Below are 19,457 nucleotides of genomic sequence, written 5' to 3' on the forward strand. Positions count from 1 at the left end.
AGACACATTCCAGCAGATAGTAAGACAAACTAACAAGGCCAAATTGGGGCGGCGAGGAGGGGAAGACAACTTCAATTTGTGGCAGTATGTTACACCTGATGCCCTGAGTAACTTGAAGAGCCATCTTTGACATAATAATGTAGAAATCCTCAAAGAACAAGATTAAATGAAGACCTGAATTCCAGTATGGGAGCTGAATGATTCATATGCTTTCACCCTTTCAGCAGGTGTCAAACCTGGTGACCTTGCAATTATTTTCAAATGTGCAGGACACATGAAAGAAGATTCAAGTGAAGAGAAGGCATGTTGTCTAATCAGCACCCTCCAATAAATCTGAACTCCCCAATGCCTATACCTGCAGGCATAACAACAAACCAAAAGTAAACCTGTCCCAAAGAAAGGTATAGCCAACTAGCAAGAAGAAAAAAAAAATTTCCCCTGTAAACTCATAATGATAAGCCAGGCTTTCCAGTGGAATTCCCATTACTTGTATAATTATACAAACAACAACAAAAAAAACCATGCTGAGAATTTAAAGTGGTCCTTGACTTGGTAGCTCCAACTCAAGAGTCTGATGGAAGCAAACATTTTCCTCTTTGGAGGAATGCACCTTCTACCCAGGCCTCAAAAACTTTTCCAGATGAAAGGTCAAAGAACTCATGGTCTAACATACACATGCGTGTGCACGCAGTCAAAATACACATACCCACACCATCCACAAGTAAACAACGTACCTCCTCAATGAGCAAGAGTAAGGAAAAATAAAAGAATAAAACCAGGAAGAGTTTGACGAAGTTTATAATGTATAAAGGCAAGTTCTGAAAATGAATCAAGAAATGAGATTTTAAGTAAAAAGGATACTTTAAAATGAATCAAAGTAAGACATAAAGATGAGAAACACAGGCCCTCAAATTCAAACATCAACAGCCAAATGACTGATATATAATTCAGCAGTGATAAAGAAATAGTATTCAATAGTGGGAAAAAAAAATCTAACATATACCTAACTAGGACTCCAGAATGACAGTTGAGAAAATGGGGAAGAGGCAATATTCAAAAGATACTAGATGAAAATGTTCCAGAGCTAAAGAAGTTAACCCTAGAATTTAAAATGCCCAATATATTCCAAGTAGTGCAAATACAATGTTGTAAACCTGACATGTCAAGTGATACATCATCAACAGAATACAATAGAATACATAAATTCTTAAAAATTCCTTTCATAATAAACAGTGACAAAAAGTACCTATATTTCTTAAAGATGCACATGATCTTTATGGAGAATATGTTAATAAATTATCTAACAACATCAGAAAACATCTAAAAATTAGAAAGATACACATTCATGAGTAGTTAATCAAAACAGTGAGCTGTATCTTCTCCCGAACTTGATTTTAGATTTAATGCATGTCTAACTGGGGGCGGGGGTTGATAATATTCTATAATTTATATGGAAAAAGAAAGGCCAACAAAACAGCCAAAATACTCCTAAATTGTTAGGGGTCCCCGATCATATAATAAGCCATTACGTGGACAATGTGTCATTGGTACATGGAAAAAATTAGACAAGAAAAACACAACACCAGAAGTGAGGCACATATATATGGAAACAGTGTATTTTGGCATTGGTGAGGAAAGGAATTCTTTCATAGTGCTGCCACGTAGATTAAAGGTTAAAGGTTAACATAAAATTTTCAGAAGGAAAAAATTATTTATTACAACAATTATAACCTTGAAGTAAGAAAGCATAATATATAAAAGAAAAATCTATTTAACTGTACTAAAAGATTGTTTATTAAGACAACATAAAGTGAAGACAAGCCACAAACTAGCAGAATATACGTGGAGCACATATAGATGACAAATTGTTAGTCTCTAGAACATAAAATGGATTATAAATCAGGAAGAAAAATAAGACAACCCAGAAGAAAAATGGGGAAAGTCACAACAGGACTTTGCAAATACCTGTGAATGACCAATAAATATTAGAATTTGTTCAACTTTATTAGAAATTGGAAAAATGCAAATTAAAAGCCACAAAGGCATACCATTTCACGTGATAAGCCCGGTAAAGATGAAATCTGATAGCATCAAGTGTTGATGAGGACATGGACCAAGCTTCTAAACCAATGTTACACAATTTCAGTGTTTCTCAAGCCTTTGGTTCATCATCAACCCCCAAAGAGCGTAGAGACACTTTTTAATACTCCCACATTCCATTTTAATACCACAGAGACACACTGCATGTACGTTACGACCCTCTGGAAGACCACGAACCACTGTAGTATCTAAGGTTTTTTGCAAGCCCCCTCCCAAGAACCAATTTTCACTACCTTGACGTAAAACTGTCCCCACTGTGATAAAACCATTTTGGAAAACAATGGGATATTAGATATCTCATTAATAAGAAATCTCATTTCTAAATATAAATGTTAGGTGAACTCTAACCTAAAGAGTAGTCAAAACAGATGCAAATTGAAAAAGCAGGTAAAAAGGAAATAATAAAGATTTCTGAGATTGTTAGAGTATGAGTAAACATAATGGGAACTTTCACAAACATTTTAAGCAGTAAAATAAAAAATGTTTTCCTAAATACCTTAAGTCAGAGAAAGATTCAGTACGTTCTTTTCCTGGTAGAATTATGTCACAAAATCATTACAGTAAGTGGGACCTTCACATTCCTTACAACAAGCACAAAATAAGCCGCTGAATTTACCTCTACATTTTCATCTCCCATTTCTTGAGGGGCATCGGTATCTGGTTCAATCACACCCTCATTGTCAATTTCTGCCAAAATTAAGAAAATGACAGTAAGACCCGTGCTATCTAAACTGGCTGCATAGGACTCTTAAAAACTAATCAACTATACCCACTCCAACTCATAATTTATTTAAACTGATGCACTGTAAAGTATTTCCCCGTTAAATTTTGTTAAGATTACATTTCATTTTAACTGTTGCATCATCTCAGGTATTTTTCACTGTCTTGTAGTGGGAAATGTTGGCAAGTGCATAGTTTCTGGTATTACACAGAGACACACCACTGATTTAGGTAGTATCAACAAAATGATTCAGTTCAAGTATTTTATTCTACACATCAATGTAATATATTAAAAAATATTTTATGAAGATAGCATTAAGTTATAGTGATGATGTAAATCGTAATATTTTTTTACAAGTAAATTAAGATAAAGGCACAATGCTGATGCAGACTCTAACTCAAAAGCTAGCACTATAACCAAACAGCAAAGAAACTAGAAAAGAGATATGTCATAAATTTCATGACAGACAACTGTAATTTGCTACAGTAAAGGAAAACAACTGTTCAATAGGAAAAACTTTTCAAAATAACAGACAATATTAAGAGATTTTTTAGCAAGTAAGAGTGAATTGAATGTTTCCTGCTGACAGTCAAAAAAGAATGAAACTGAGGGACACCTGGCTGGTTCAGTCAGAAGAGCATGTGACTCTTGATCTCAGGGTTCTGAGTTCAAAACCCATGTTGGGTGCACAGATTAAATGAATGAACTTAAAAAAAAAAAAAAAAAAAAAAAAAGAATGAAACTGAAATCAGCAACCTGAAGTTCGAATTATTGTCAAACAGGAAAACTTCAGTCAACTTTTAATAGAAACTGAACTTGTAACTTTGCCTAACTATAAAAAAGCTTAATTCATACACAAAAAAATTGCTTTTGGATGAGGAGATGGTAAGATATTATCATAGTTAAAACTTAGAAAATTTTAAGACTGAAAAAGATATTTTACAAAAAGTGAAAGATCATCAATTAAGCCCACAAACGAGAGGTCCTAACAGTATCAAAGATCAATTGATCAAAATTTTAAAAATTACAAATACATTTCTTTAGCTTTTAGACAGTCTATGAATTAAGAGACTGCCCATTTAATAACTGGGATATGTATTTATAGTCTCAAAGGACTTCCCAATTTAGGAAAAGATTTTTGTCACTCTGCAGCCTGAAAAACTTCCAAACAAAAAACAACCAAACTCATGGCCTATCATTTCTCCTAAAATGAACAAGTCTTATCAATGTGGATGCAAGCAGTAACATGAAAATAATTTTCTGGTACTTGATTCAGTTACTGGAAAACTTTTACATTTATTTAGAACAATTTGGTTATGTAACCCAACTACAAATTTAATTAAGTCTGAATAAACATCAAATACTTACACAAAAATGTAACATCTAACATCTGCACTGAAGTGTGCTATAAGTATAAAATATACCTGAATTTTGAAGACTTAGTATGAAAAAAAGGAGATCTCACCAATAATTTTTCCATACTGATTACATATTAAAATGTTAATATTTTAGATATGTTAGTTTAGATATATTCAGTTAATTTCATCTGTTTAATTTTTAGTTTTTTAATGTGGCTACTAGAAAATTTTAAGTTTTGGATGTAGTTTAGCTATGTTACATTTCTATTAGCCCTGATTAAGTCAATTTAGTAAAAATCAGCACAGGATCTTATCATGAGATTATCAAATACAAACTATACCATCTTCTCACCTAGATCACTCTCCTCACTTGATGGTTCATCTGTCTTTATGTTTTCCTCTGCCTTCTTACTATCTGGTTTTTCTTCCTACCAAAGGGAAGGCAAATAATGCTTTCAGTATATAACAACACACCAATATATATACTAATTTATAAAAACATATATAAACCGTTTACATACGTTATATTTCAACTGTTAATGTAACCCTTCTTATACTGTTTTAGTAAACTTGTTTTAGCTTTGTTTTCATTTCTCTATTTAAATTAAGAATAGGTCCAATCCCTCCTCCAAACCTTTTAAACAAGTTTTAGAATTTAAAAAATGCTGGATTGTAGGAAGCTAACACAAATACATAACCCATACTCATGCTGCACTTTCAACAGGCTCTGTGGTCCACAACTCTCCCTAATCAACATATTACTATCCCTGCAAAAAAAAGTCGAAGCGTTCACAAGTGGGAAACTATAAACAGCCTCACATCTGTTCAGATTATGCTTTACTGACAAATACACTAAAAATCTTTACATTTTCAACGGTTCTGAGTTTGGAATTTCAAATACAGAACAATGGACCCATAATACACAAATGATGAGAATTCAAAGAATTTCAAAGTACACATGATGAAAACCAAATTTCCTTACCATCCTGTAAGTAACCAGTGTGGTTTCTGGAGTATGACATTAGATATTCTCAACGCACAGATACAAGACAACTCTGCACTTTGACCTTTCCATTTAATAATGCTGTTTCATAAAGAATGTATCACAATTAGCACATCCCGTCTACTCATTTAACTGTATTAGTATAAATTATGTAAACAGTTATTTAGGTTGCTACTTTTTGTAATTCTTAAAAATTAGAATCAAAACCCAATGTCATTACCAAATATATGTTGAGACCCTACTACATGCAAGGTGTCAGACATTTTAGCATTTAATTCCAAATCAGAATGTTTTCTTACAAAATATTTTAGCAGAGACACAGATTAAATATAATTTTGTCTTCATACATGTTTACCACATAGCAAAATATTCTATATAGGAGGCGCCTGGGTGCTCAGTGTTGAAGCTCAGCCTTCAGTTCGGGTCATGATCTCAGGGTCCTGGGATCGAGCCCCGCATTGGGCTCTCTGCTTGGCAGGGAGCCTGCTTCCTCCCTCTCTCTCTGCCTTCCTCTCTGCCTACTCGTGATCTCTGTCTGTCAAATAAATAAATAAAATCTTATTAAAAAAAAATCCTATCTAGGTATACTATCAAAAGCATCCTATCAGGAACTAGTAAACTCTGACAAATGACTCCTCTAAAATAAGAGTAACTACTTTTGGGGCTTTTGTTTCACTTCTCTCATTTCATTTGTTCAAAGATAGAACTTCTGATTTCATATCCAGATAGATGAACTTTGTTTAAGGTTCTAAAAAATAAAATAGTTTCTTTTCTTATCAATTGAAAACCACTAATCAGAAAACTTAGGGAGAGGACCTGGTTGGCTGGCTCAGTCTGACTCTTCATTTTGGCTCAGGCCATGACTGCAGGGTCGTGAGATTTAGCCCAGTGTTGGGCTCCATGCTCAACATGGAGTCTCCTTAAGATTCTCTCTGTTCTCCCCACCCCTCGTGTTCTCTCTCTAAAAAAAAGGAAGGAAGGAAGGAAGGAAGGAAGGAAGGAAGGAAGGAAACTTGGGGAAAAATATTTAGATGTGAAAACACAAAACAGAAATAAGAATTCTGAAGCATTGTTGTTTTGAAGGAAGGAAGGGGGAAAGAAGAAAGGAAAAAAGAAAGAGAAAAGAAAGAAAGAAAAAGAATGGGAGAGGTCTTTGGAGGAGGATCAGAAATAAAAATGAAATTAAAATGAGAGCTCAGAGAGCTAGTAAGCTTGGCTTGGCATTAATCCCCTCCTCTGTCCATTGTTAGGGCTGGTTTCCTGCCTTCTTTAAAGGAGCTAGCAGGCTGTTTTCTGCTTTCTTTCTCATGAGCCACCAGAAGTCTTTTTTGTTCCCTCTGCCCCACTCTTCTCTTGAAGGATGCATTCTTAAGGGTATACCCACCCCCATATTTAAACTTCAGCTACTGGTAAGCTCCTCCTAATCTATTATGTGCCTTTTTTGGGCGAATATGCTGACTCATACTCAGAAATAATCCTCAGGTGATAAGATAGAAAAAGTAAAGAATTACTGATTTGGACTATTTTTCATTTACTTCGCAAATTTTAATCAAGTACCCACAATGCATAAAGTCCTGTGCTCGGTGCTACAGATGCAAAGATGATGAAGACTACATAAGGCACAGTCACAGAGCTCACCACCTACAGGTCATGCACGTCACACACACAAGCTTTTATTCCCAAACACGGTGCACATTCACCCCAAATTCTCCGTGTTACATCAGATTTCAGATCCTCCACGTCCAACAGAAATTTTACGAAGATCTTATTTCTAAGCGATCCTGAGGAAATCAGGAGTGGTATTTTGAGAGCAGCACTTTAAAAACCTTAAAGTACTTTATCACGAAACATACAGATGAAATTCATAACTTACCTTGATACTGTCTTCTGATTTAGTTTTATGAGTGGCAGGTGGTATTTTACCCCCCATGCTTGAGGAAAATGAGAAAAAAAGATAATTGTTTAGAAAATTAAAATTCACTGAGCAAAGCAACATTTATTTACACTGGAAAAAAAAAAGGACAAATACTCAGATGGTTACCTTCTCAAACCTTTAAGAGTAAATTCAATTTGAATGCTCCAGTATTAAGTTTTCTCAGCTTAAAATTTTATTTTTTTTAGCATACTGGCTAACAAAAATCTAACCCTTTCCTTGCCTCGATAAGCCTAATAAACAAAACTGTATAGCTTCCCTATGCCCATTCCCAGAGGAAGAGGCAGAAAAACATGCAATGACAAAAATCATATGTACAAGTTGTTAGTTCAGAATTCAGCAGGATAGTATACTGAATCCAAACTTCAACTTTAGTAAAAGTTCACTTAAATTCAAATAATCAATTTATGAAATAATTAGGAAGTCGTAGTATAATTCTTCAAAATGTTTTGTTTCCTGTTAGTATTCTTTGTTTGTATTTCATAATGCCCCTCACAGTATAGATTTTCTCCTTATCCCTTCTACAATCCACCCATTAACACTTCCCCTTGGCCTTGTAAGTCCTTTCCCAAATACTCCAGGACAACACCATGAACTACACACAAATAACTTAAAAACAAGGAGGAAAACAGATTATGAAGAATTAGTGCCGTATGCTCCATTTGGGTCAGACTCTGAAGTAAATGGGCCCCATGCAGCAGTCCTGTGACTAAAATGTTCAACGGATTAAGGGCACTCCTCCATGACATTATCTGGAGGTCACAAGAACTTAACTAAATTTGCCTTAAAAAAAAAAAAAAAAAAAGCCATCAACTTTTATGGAAAAGAGAGAAATATTCACCCGGAAAACTGAAAGGAATCTACTTCAAAATACCCTCAGTATTAATTCTTTACAACTAAAGTTATATCCATGTTTACATTCATTTTAGGTGGGTGGAATTTCCGGACACAAGATATGTGTATGTTGGATTTAAGTGGATATTGTTTTCCAAACGGGAAATGGATTTGATTCTTCAAAATTCCTTTACCAATTTACGCTTGTATTAGCAGTGCAAAAAAATTCCACTAATTATTCTTTAAAAATCCAGTTGTTCTACACCTCAGCCAACGTTTAGCTATTATCCATCTTTTATATTTTTAGCCATTTCGATTGGTGTATAGTGGTAGCTCATTGTAGTTGGGCCCCTTTTCATTTATCTATCGGCCATCTGAGTAGCCTATTGCTTTTAGATTTTCTGTCATATTTATCTGTAGGTATTCTTTGTAAACTCCGCATACAAGCCCTCTGTCAGTTTTATGTGCTGCAAGTATCTACTCCCACCCCATGGCTTGTCTTTCACTTACAAAACGAAGCCAATGTGAAGTGAAACTATAAATCTAAAACAGCAAACACACTAACAGACAAAGTTTGGAATTTACTGTTAAGCACCAATCACGAAAAATGTGCACACTTTCCCTATTCAGTTTAATGTGACAATTACAAAAAAAATCTTATTTCTTAGCTTGCAATTCAGCAAAATAAAATGACTTAATAAGAAAACAGCCATATAAAAAAAATTCTTTAAAATTCTGATCTACACAAAAACTACTTTTCAAAAGAGCACAGTATTCAAACAATAATTCCTTGCAGTTATTTTTTTTTCAAAAACATTTTTTTTATTTGAGAGCAGGAGAGAGAAATCACGAAGGAGGGGCAGAGTGCAAGGGAGAGGGACAAGCAGACTCTCTGGTGAGCGCAGAGCCTGCTGTGGGGAATCTTGATCCCAGGGACCTGAGGTGAAGGCAGACACTTAACTGACAGCGCCACTCAGGGACCCCTTTTGCAGTGAACTTTTAATGAAGACACAGGGCTCCATAAGCCGTGTTTTTCCTAAGTTTCAAAACGCAACATTCAGCAAAGTATTCAGGGAGACCTTCAAACACAGCCACAACAATCTAACTTATGTTAAACTTTGGGAAGTGACAGTCTTACCAAGAAATCTATTATGTTGGTGCCTGGGTGGCTTAGTCCCTTATGCATCTGGTGTTTCCACTTTGGTTGTGACCTTAGGGTTGTGGGATGAAACTCTGGGGCTGTGCTTGGGGTCTGCTTGAGATTCTCTCTTTCCCTCTCCCTCTGCCCCTCTTCCCACTTGCTCGAACAGGTTCACGCTCTCACTCTCTCCCACTAAAGTAAGTAAACCTTTGGGGCGCCTGGATGGCTCAGTGGGTTAAGCCTCTGCCTTCCACTCAGGTCATGATCTCAGGGTTCTGGGATCAAGCCCCGCCATCGGGCTCTCTGCTTGGCAGGGAGCCTGCTTCCCCCTCTCTGCCTATCTTTCCGCATACTTGTGATCTCTGCCAAATAAACAAATAAAATCTTAAAAAATAAATAAATAAAAATAAAACAAGTAAACCTTTTTAAAAAAATGTGTTAAGCTAAATCTAATCTTTAGGAAACTAAGACAAACCCAAAGTGAGGGAAATTATCCAAAATAGCTGGCCTGTAATATGCAAAACTGCCAAGGTCATGAAAGCCAATGAATGATTGAAGAATTCTTTCAGAATAGAGATTAGAAGTCACAACAATAAAGTGCAACACGGAATTCTGAGAATTAGATAGCATTAATGCATCATTCGTTTCCTGAGTTTGGTGGCTGTACTGGAGAGACTATCCTTGAATTGTAGGAAATACACAATGGTGCTGAGGGCACAACACTAGAAACCGTTGCAGAAAAAATGTTTGCACTGTATTTCAATTTTCCTGCAAATTTCAACTTTTTAAAAAAATTTTAAAATAGGGAAGAAAAAGAACACAAGAAGGTTATTCATAAGCTACATTTAGAGTTTCTCACCTTAACTACTAAATCTAATTACTGGAAGGTTAAAACCAACTTATAGGTACAAAAATTTCATTTAATGCTTTCAAGATTTAAAGCACGCTAATTCCCTCCCCATCACTGCAAACTGGACTCTACCAGTATAGGCTTTTATGCCACCAAGTAGGGCTAGTACAGAGACCTTTCTCATATGGACTCACACGAGACCTCATTCATAAGTCTCCTAATTTGATACATTCGAAATGCTTTGAGTCATAGTTATTATTCACCCGTACAAAAAATTGGATGCTGTGTTCTCAACTCATTGCAAACAGAAGTGCATCCTGTTCCTTTCATTTAAAGTATTTACCGCAGGGCACCTGGGTGGCTCAGTTGGTTGAGCGACTGCCTTCCGCTCAGGTCATGATCCTTAAGTCCTGGGATCGAGTCCCGCATCGGGCTCCCTGCTTGGCAGGGAGTCTGCTTCTCCCTCTGACCCTCCCCCTTCTCATACTCTCTCTCTCTCTCTCAAATAAATAAATAAAGTCTTTAAAAAAAAAAAAAAAGTATTTACCGCAAAGCCATACGCCATTCACTGTGCTGGAGATTACAACACAAAGATAATCCTTCTAATCTTAAATCACCATAAAATGAAATACTAGTCTCAAAAAACAATTCTTCCTATAAAGAAAACCAAAAATACCCCAAACATACTCACTGAAAACATCATTATCTCCCTGGATCCTCACAGACTGAGCCAAAAAAAATTCTTTCTCTTTGTCCAATTAACAACATCGTTAAATAAATTCTTTTTCTTCCCTTTTTTTTCTCTTTTCATTTGTTAAATTCTTAACATCAAATAAAATTTTAAACTATAAACAGTGGTAAAAATTCTGGTAAATACACAAATAAACTAAACGAACTGTTCTTCAATGTCTGAACCTGGGTACCTACAACTAATCTAGTATGAACAAAGAACTCTGATACAGTTTCAACTTTAGGAGCCTTTATAGTAAGATTAGGCCTTGGAAAGTTCCTGGACCCAGAAGTCTCCACGTTCAGTCCAACCTCCTATAATCCTGCACTTAAGAAGGCTGACATGAAGGCAGAGAGAAACTGATGTACTTCAAGCAAAAGCCTCAAAGACACAAAAATTTTAAAGAGACAACGAAAGCTTCAGAATAGGGCCCCTACACATGCCAACATGCTTCATCCCATATTTAAACCAAAAATTTAGGACGCCACAAGGGAAACATACATGGATGACTTAAAAAAAAAAAAAAAAAAAAAAAAAAAAAAAAAAAAAAAAAAAAAAAAGGATTACCTATGTGAAAATTTTTTAAGATTTTATTATTTATTTGACAAGGACAGCGAGAGAGGGAACACAGACAGGGGCAGTGGGAAAAGCAGGCTTCCCACTGAGCAGGGAGCTGGACGCTGGGCTTGATCCCAGTACTCTGGGATCATGACCTGAGTGAAGGCGGCTGACCACCCTGGCGCCCCACATACGTGAAATGTCCAAAAAAAAATACATAAGTATTTTCCAGAAATAACGTTGACAATATTTTCCAAGCCTTAAACTGGAATTCTCTAGATAGCCATAATCACTCCAGCCCAAGCTACAATGTTCTTAGATTTGTTTCAGCTTTTTCTTCATAGCTCCCTTTTTCCTCCCCAGCAGTGGAACAAAACATTGTGTATACTCATTATAATGTTGAATCTTGGCATCAACCATTTCTTCCGGTGGTATACACACCCAGCTTTACCTGGAATATTATAAACAACGTACTTGTAGGCTCTTTCCTATGATGGATAAAAAAGATTAAAAACATACAAATATCTAAAGTGATGCATTTGGATTATCAAGTTATTCAAGAGGAAAAAACCGACTGAAATCCAGGCCTAACCTCCTAGTCCTGAAATTAGCATCTTGTAGGTTTTCCTGTTACAAAAACGGTATTCTTGTTAACTACCAGAAACAGTTTTTAAAGTACTGCAGTAATTGTAAGTGATCTCAGAATTTAACATTTACAATATATGCAAAATCTTACCATAGTTAGAAAACTAGTGGAGGAAAGAAATTGAGAAACTTCTTAGAGGAAAAAACCACCACGACATACAACGTTGACAGATTGTAACTTAAGTTTCTTCCTTAGAAGAGTTTGTTGAAAGAAATATTCTTGAAATTATCTGGTCATCAGGGGTTCACCTTCCCCATAAAAATATCACTAAAATAAAAAGATCGCTGTTTCCGGTAATACCTCTAAAGAGTCACATTGCTTTGCATTGTCGTTATTAGCACCACGAGGTGCGATTTGTGTGTCATTTAAATTCCTTACTAGTAGTGATGTTTTTTTAAAAAAAAAAACCGTCTCGGGGAAGATTTCCCTTTCTCTCTTAAATTCTCTCCGAATATGAAAAATATTAGTCTCTATCATACAGTAAATATCAAAACAAATTTATTTATTCACCTGTCTCACTAAATAAACTGCACTTATACGGTTTCCTAGCACCTGGCACAATGCCTATGCAATTAATTCCGTGCACGTAGCCAGGTACTCTAGATTTAAGGACAACAAGAACAAATCATGGTAACATGCTGGTCCTTGAAAAATCATTTTTCTTCAAGTGTTTAGTGTAATGGCACCGCTACTACCGAGGTACCAATAAATGATTCCCAAAATAATTCTACGCAGTAAGGACCGCTGTAAATTCAAAGTTAATCTAATAATTACCATTTTATTAGAACTCGTATAGCAAATTATTATTAAAACACTATTTAAAGACGTAATGCGTAAAAGCGCTGTGTGTCATTGCGACCTAAGCAGGACACGATATTTCAAGAAAAACAACTCCACGCGAAAACGAAATCTTGCAGCTCCCCACCCCCACCACGTCTACAGGACTCAAGCCCATGCAATCCTCTGCATTTCTATTTTGTCCAAGACACACCCCTGACGACCTCAGGGTGAGGGAACCCAGCTATGCCTCCTCCTTCCCACCTCTCCACTATATAAGCTTTCCAATCCTCCATTAGCCCCCGAAGTCGCCGCCGGTTCCTGGCCAGGGAGAACCACAAACAGGCGGCGACTCGGCAGGCCCTCCCGGCGGAGCTCCCCGCCCGTCCACCCCACGTAGGCTCCCGCCCAGCTCCCCCCTCCAGCCGTCCCTCCTCCCGCTCCCAACGGTCCTCGGCCCAGGTCTCACCTCTCCACCCACTCCCGCAGGAAACGCATTTCCTCGGTGTGCAGAACGCTCGGATCCTGCTTACACATTTTCACGAAAGCCCGAAGCTCGCTCACTTTGCGGGGGTCCATGGTCCGGAGGCAGTAGCAGGCGGCAGGCGCGGCTGAGGTTGCGACCCGATTCCAGGCGCGGGTACTAACTCAGCGTGATCGTGTGGAAGGGGGCGGCTGCCGCGAGGCAGAACAGACTAGAACCTCCCCGGCGCTGGCTCCGCCTACCCAACGGTCTCGTGACCCCGGGTCCTTCGCTCGTCCATTCCTACTCCCTCCGCCTCTGCCCTTGCGCATTTCCTAGAACCTTCTAGAAGTGTGACTGTTCACGCTGTTGCCTGCCTCCTTACGCATGCTTTCTTATATTTTAAATCTGAGCGAGTTCTCTGAATCAATCCCCCCACTTGGTGCTTTCAAGGACACGGGAAATATCAGCCCCTGCAGGGAATCATTTTAGAATCGGACGTTTTGTGTGTGTGGGAATTAAATGGAGCGCGACGACAGGACAGCAAACAGGCCCTCCGGCAGGAGCGTCCGTCACAGCCTGGGCGTGACGTCAGCATTCAGCGCCGCGTGGAAGGAAAGCCCGGCGAACGCCGCTGGCCGGAAGGGGAGGGGCACTTGGCTTGGTTTCCTGGCGACGCAATTCTGTGGACTGCCGCTTCTCCGACTGTTTTCCTCTTTTCCTTCCTGCCGCGTGAGCGAGGACCTCATGCTTTGGTTATTCTCAGCAGCTAAGCTGGTTCCCGCCGTAGCAAGCGCCCGCTGCCTCTCAGGTTAGACTCATCTCCCACGGTGTCCCCTCCGGGGCTTGCTCTCTGAGAAACTTGAGGCCCCCCAGAGGGATTCAAGTTGGTCTCAGGCGATCCCTTTTTCGGCTGACCCTTCCCCGGCTGGGGCCTCCACTCCCAAACCCTTTGTACGCTCCTTGGATTTCTTCTTTACCTGCTGCTTCTGGAAAAGGGTGGGCCCTGTGTTCTCCCTACCGTGAGGTATTCTGGGAAGCCGGAATGACTGCAGAGAGAAAAGTGTGTGCCATCCCCCAGAGGGCTGTCTTCAAAGTTACTTGGACTCCTAGAAGTTGTGTCAGTTTTCACTTGCGTAGATAACCAAGTGTCTCACGTCAAGTAGCTTTTGTTTTTGTTAGGTTACCTTGAAATGCTTTTTTCGTGTTTTCAAAGAGTTGACTTGAGAGCTGGCTCCAGCATGTACAAGAAACATGTTTAGTAACACAAATCCCTTGAGCATTTCCTCTCGGAAGAGATAATGCTTGGAAATACTCCCGGGGCTTTTTAATGTCTGAAGCCCCGTTCGTAAAGGCAAGATGAAGGAGTCCAGGAATAATGGGGGCCGTTCTTTTAGGGTGTACTCTCGCGAACAGTTAATCTGGTGAACATAAACCTCGATCAGTGAAACTTGAGTCAACTACTTTGCGGGCGGGCCGGCCATTGGATCATATTTCAGGTTTTTGGCCAATAGGTGACCAATGTGTAAACCAGAGCATATGGTATTTGACATCAAATCTGTGTCTTGGCGTGTATTTCTCACATTGATCTGCTTTAATGAAAGTGGGATGGTAATTACAAGATTTGTTTTTCCTGTAAAAAATAATCACTGTCCAGTGCACAGAATTTGCCCTTTGGTTCTAATAGTTAAGTGGCAGAAAGCTGTCCTCCATAGGATTAGGTAAATAGATACGTAGCTTGTGTTAATCACATAAGCCACAACCTATGGTTTAGAGCTGGTACCATCTTTTGCTTGTGACTTTTTTTTTTTTTTTTAAATTGAGACTTTGTGTAAAACTTTATTAATGAGAGGTTTGGGTTTTTTTTTTTTTTTAGGATTTTATTTATTTGAGAAAGCACGCACAAGCAGGGGGAGCAACAGTGGGAGAGGGAGAAGCAGGCTCCCCGCTGAGCAGGGAGCCAGATGTGGAGCTCAGTCCCAGGACCCTAGGATCATAATCTGAGCCACACAGGTGCCCATGAAAGTTTAACACTAGATACTGGATTATACATGTCAACATCTTTGAAAAATATATTCATTATGGTTCATTTTTGCCTTAAAGCAATAAGTAAATTAAACCACTTTCTAACATTAACACTACAGTATAAATATATAGGAGTGTTGAATAGATGATCTGCTTGGATCTTCACAAGTAGGTTAATAAGTTCGGGCAGTTATCCTCATTTTATTGAACTGAAACCAACATAGGACCACAAGTTGCAATTCAGTAGTTTTAGTTGTATAATTGCTGTCTAGTTCTTTTTCTGTAATACCACCAATAGGTCTTAACTTTGGCTAGTAGAGTCCTTTTGGAACTTTTTATTGAGCCAAAAAGAATGTTCTCTTCATTAAATAACTTTTTAGTAGTCATTTTGGATGAATCTCCACTTCCCTGGAGTTGCTGTCTTGTCAGGATGATAGACAAGCAATAGATAAATGACAGTATAGCGGTAGAGTCTAACAGAGTCTTGACTCAAGTGGCATGGGGGCTCAAGAAAGGCAGTGATGGGTCTTTAAAAATGTCATTTGGGGGGGCGCCTGGGTGGCTCAGTGGGTTAAGCCGCTGCCTTCGGCTCAGGTCATGATCTCGGAGTCCTGGGATCGAGCCCCACATGGGGCTCTCTGCTCAGCGGGGAGCCTGCTTCCTCCTCTCTCTCTGCCTGCCTCTCTGCCTGCTTGTGATCTCTCTGTCAAATAAATAAATAAAATCTTTAAAAAAAATGTCATTTGGGGATTTTACTAAGTTTCAGAATTTGAAAATTCTACTGTCTTGAGATGCTCATAAATAGAGCTTTGCATGCCTGTGGTGCTCTTGGTTGCTGTTCTTTAGAAAAACTCTGCAGTGCAGAATATTGAGTACAATAGGAAGGTTTCTCATCTGTGAAAGTCATGCAATCCTAAAGTGAAAACATTGACTAAAGGATAATTTTTTAAAGCCTGTTTGCAGTTAATTCATTCAGTAAACGTTAAACACCACATGTGAGGATGGAGCATAGTTTCTACCATCATGGGAGGCAAAGAAGCAAGTAATTGTAATATAACATACTAAATTTAGTGGCAGTGGTAGGGAGAAAGAACAAGTAATAGATGTTTCCTGGCAGCAGGGAGGGGCCAAGGGGAAATGTGCATGTGCCCTTAAACATTAGGAGACCTTGAGACTTGAAAAAGGCTTTTATCAAGCAGACTATGGAGTAATTGAGCCATCCTGCCAGAGGGAGCATATGCAAAGGCACGGAATAAAGCTGCTCAATCATCAGTAAGCCTGGAAGAGCCTTTTGGAAATATGTTCTTAGGTAGGTAGTAGGTATTACACCAAAATGGATCTGTGGTCCGATAAGTTTGGGGAGTGCTGCATTTCATCATGCCCATACTAGGCTAATTCTATGTCTCCCAAGAAAGAAAGGTATTTGGCAGTAATTTGCAAACAGTATTTGATCTTGGGGCCCTTTTTCTGTAGTGAGTCTTGAACTGGTAACCCTTGGAACACCCTTTGGAAAATTTTGGGCTCAACATAAGGTGTAGGAAGAAGTGATTAAAAAACCAAGTTAGGGGGCACCTGGGTGGCTCAGTGGGTTAAAGCCTCTGCCTTCGGCTCAGGTCATGATCCCAGGGTCCTGGGATCGAGCCCCACATCGGGCTCTCTGCTCAGTGGGGAGCCTGCTTCCTCCTCTCTCTCTGCCTGCCTCTCTGCCTACTTGTGATTTCTGTCTGTCAAATAAATAAGTAAATACTCTTAAAAAAAAAAAAAAAAAACCAAGTTAGGAAGAAAAGCCAGCTGGTGGCTGGCTCATTAAAGGTCTTGTATATTCCCATTCCTCTAGGTAGTGGGAAACCATTGGATGATTGTAATCTATTGAGTAAGATTAAATATGAATTTTTAGTTATCTGTTAAGAGTGGAAAATGGGGGCGCCTGAGTGGCTCAGTGGGTTAGGCTGCTGCCTTCGGCTCGGGTCATGATCTCAGGGTCCTGGGATTGAGTCCCGCATCGGGCTCTCTGCTCAGCAGGGAGCCTGCTTCCCTTCCCCTCTCTCTGCCTGCCTCTGCCTACTTGTGATCTCTCTCTGTCAAATAAATAAATAAAATCTTTAAAAAAAAAAAAGTGGAAAATGGACTAGAGGGCATGTCGTTACATTTTTAAATTTTCAGACACTGGTTTTTGGTTTTGTTGTTGGAAAATTGTTTTTTTTGTTTTGTTTTGTTTTTTGTTTTTTTTTGCAGCTGGTAATAGTCCCAGATACATATCTGATAAACTTTACTAAGTAACACATTTTATAAAAGTAGCATTTATAATACTTCAAGCTTTTATGACTGTATTTTCTAAAAATAAGTTTTGTTCACTCTTTACTTTGTAAGATTTTCATTTATGTGAGAGAGAGAGAACTTGAGCAGGGGGAGGGGCGGAGGGAGAAGGAGAAGGAGACTCCCCACTGAGCAGGGAGCCCTACGTGGGGCTTGGTCCCAGGACCCTGAGATTATGACCTGAGTCAAGGCAGATGCTTAACTGACTAAGCCACCTAGGTGCCCCCTCAAAATAAGTTAATGCAAATCGTTCCCAGTCCCTCCTATAGAATTTCCTCTCCACCTACCAACTAGAAATCAAACAAAATTAAGCGATAGCTCACATTTTACTATAGCAGTCTTTTAAAGAGTAGATGTTATCATCTTTTCTGGTTTCTAGATTTGTTATATTGCTGTATGCCACTGAACTGTATTTTGCCAAAGTTGATTGGGTTTTAGTTTTGCTAGATTATTTGCTTACGTCTTTCAGTCACATTAAAATTTGCAGTCATTACATTTCTAAGAGATGAAAGATTATTAAAATATGATCAGTAGATCGCTAAAAAATAGGAATGCAGGATGCAAGTCAATCCAAGAAATTGTTTTCGGTTAATAAATTCAGGCATCTCAAACATAGCCCACCCAAAACTTAACACCTGCAGTCCTATCTCAGGTAATGGCAAATCTCTTCTCTCAGTTCCTAAAGCCAAAAACTTTGACTCCTGTCATGCCCAGTATTCAGCCTACCAGTAAATTCTGCTTGGCCCTTTAGACTATATCCAGAATTTGATCACCACCACCCCTGCCCTCCACCATCCTGGACCAAACTATTACAGTATTCTACTGGACTAGTACTGGATTCTAGCAGTAGCCTGATTTCCCTGCTTCTACATCTGCTTACTTTGAGTCTTTTCTTAATGACAACAGCCAGGGGTGCCTGGGTGGCTCAGTGGGTTGAGTGTCCAATTCTTGATCTTGGCTCAGCTCATGAGCCCTGTGTCTGACTCTGCACTCAGTGGGGAGTCAGCTTGAGAGTCTCCGACCCCCTCTACCCCTCCCCCTGCTAAAATAAATGAATCATTAAAAAACAACAATAAAACCACAACAGCCAGAGTGGGCCTATTTTTATTTTTTAAAGATTTTATTTATTAATTTGAGAGAGAATGAGTGAGAGAGAGCATGAGAGAGGAGAATGTCAGAGGGAGAAGCAGACTCCCCAAGGAGCTGGGAGCCCGATGCGGGACTCGATCCTGGAAGTCCGGGATCATGACCTGAGCCGAAGACAGTCGCCCAACGAACTGAGCCACCCAGGCGCCCTGGAGTGGGCCTGTTTAAATGTATCAGATATCAGTCACTCTTCTGTGTAGAGCCTCCAGTGGCTTCCAGTCAAACCCATAACAGAGTCCAAACTGTGATCTAGCAGTCCCTGCATAATCTGACCTCCTGTTACCTTTCTAACTTCATCATCTTGTTCTCTTAATTGTTCACAGTGATCACGGTAAGGAGCGTCAAACACGCCTTACACATCTAGCCTTAGAGACATTTCACTTGCTGTTCCTTTTGGAATTCTCTTTGACCTCATATGCCCATGGTTAACTCCTTTACTTTCTTTACATCTTTACTCAGATGTTAACCATCATTTTTCTGTGCCTATCTTAACTACAGTTTCAACCCTTGTATTCCAGAACTTCTGTAACCTTTTGTTTTCTTTAGCACCTATGACTAACATCATATTTTACTTAATATTTGCTTATTGTCTTTGCCCAGTTTGTAAGCTCTGTGACAGCTAATGTTTTGGGTGTTTCATTCATTACTGTGTCCCAAGTACTGACAAATAGTAGGTACTCAAAAAACACCATTGAATGAATGAAAGAATGAATAAAAATCATATATTTTGAAAATAATAGCAATATATTTTGAAAATAAAATAATTAGAGGAAGCTAAAAAGTAATTGTATTGAGGGGCACCTGGGTGGCTCAGAGGGCTAAGCCTCTGCCTTCGGCTCAGGTCATGATCCCAGAG

General features: G+C 38.9%; 2 protein-coding genes across 3 annotated transcripts in view; one reads left to right on the forward strand and one right to left on the reverse strand.

The window, feature by feature from the left end:
* ST13 (ST13 Hsp70 interacting protein) overlaps nucleotides 1–13,385 on the reverse strand; it is a 32,323-nt gene extending 18,938 nt beyond the window's left edge. The window contains exons 1-4 of the mRNA XM_047741899.1: nucleotides 13,121–13,385; nucleotides 7,056–7,113; nucleotides 4,532–4,607; nucleotides 2,717–2,787 (exon numbers count right to left, since the gene is read on the reverse strand). Of these exons, the coding sequence (XP_047597855.1) occupies nucleotides 2,717–2,787; nucleotides 4,532–4,607; nucleotides 7,056–7,113; nucleotides 13,121–13,230 (315 nt within the window). The 5' untranslated portion in view covers nucleotides 13,231–13,385. The remainder of the gene's footprint in view (nucleotides 1–2,716; nucleotides 2,788–4,531; nucleotides 4,608–7,055; nucleotides 7,114–13,120) is intronic.
* A 223-nt stretch (nucleotides 13,386–13,608) lies between these two features.
* XPNPEP3 (X-prolyl aminopeptidase 3) overlaps nucleotides 13,609–19,457 on the forward strand; it is an 82,285-nt gene continuing 76,436 nt past the window's right edge. The window contains exon 1 of one of the 2 annotated variants that reach the window (XM_047741894.1): nucleotides 13,609–13,925. In XM_047741894.1, the coding sequence (XP_047597850.1) occupies nucleotides 13,637–13,925 (289 nt within the window). In that variant the 5' untranslated portion in view covers nucleotides 13,609–13,636. The remainder of the gene's footprint in view (nucleotides 13,926–19,457) is intronic. The other variant, XM_047741896.1, reaches the window with a different exon arrangement.

The sequence above is a fragment of the Lutra lutra genome, chromosome 8 (genome assembly GCF_902655055.1).
Source record: "Lutra lutra chromosome 8, mLutLut1.2, whole genome shotgun sequence".
Taxonomy (NCBI): domain Eukaryota; kingdom Metazoa; phylum Chordata; class Mammalia; order Carnivora; family Mustelidae; genus Lutra; species Lutra lutra.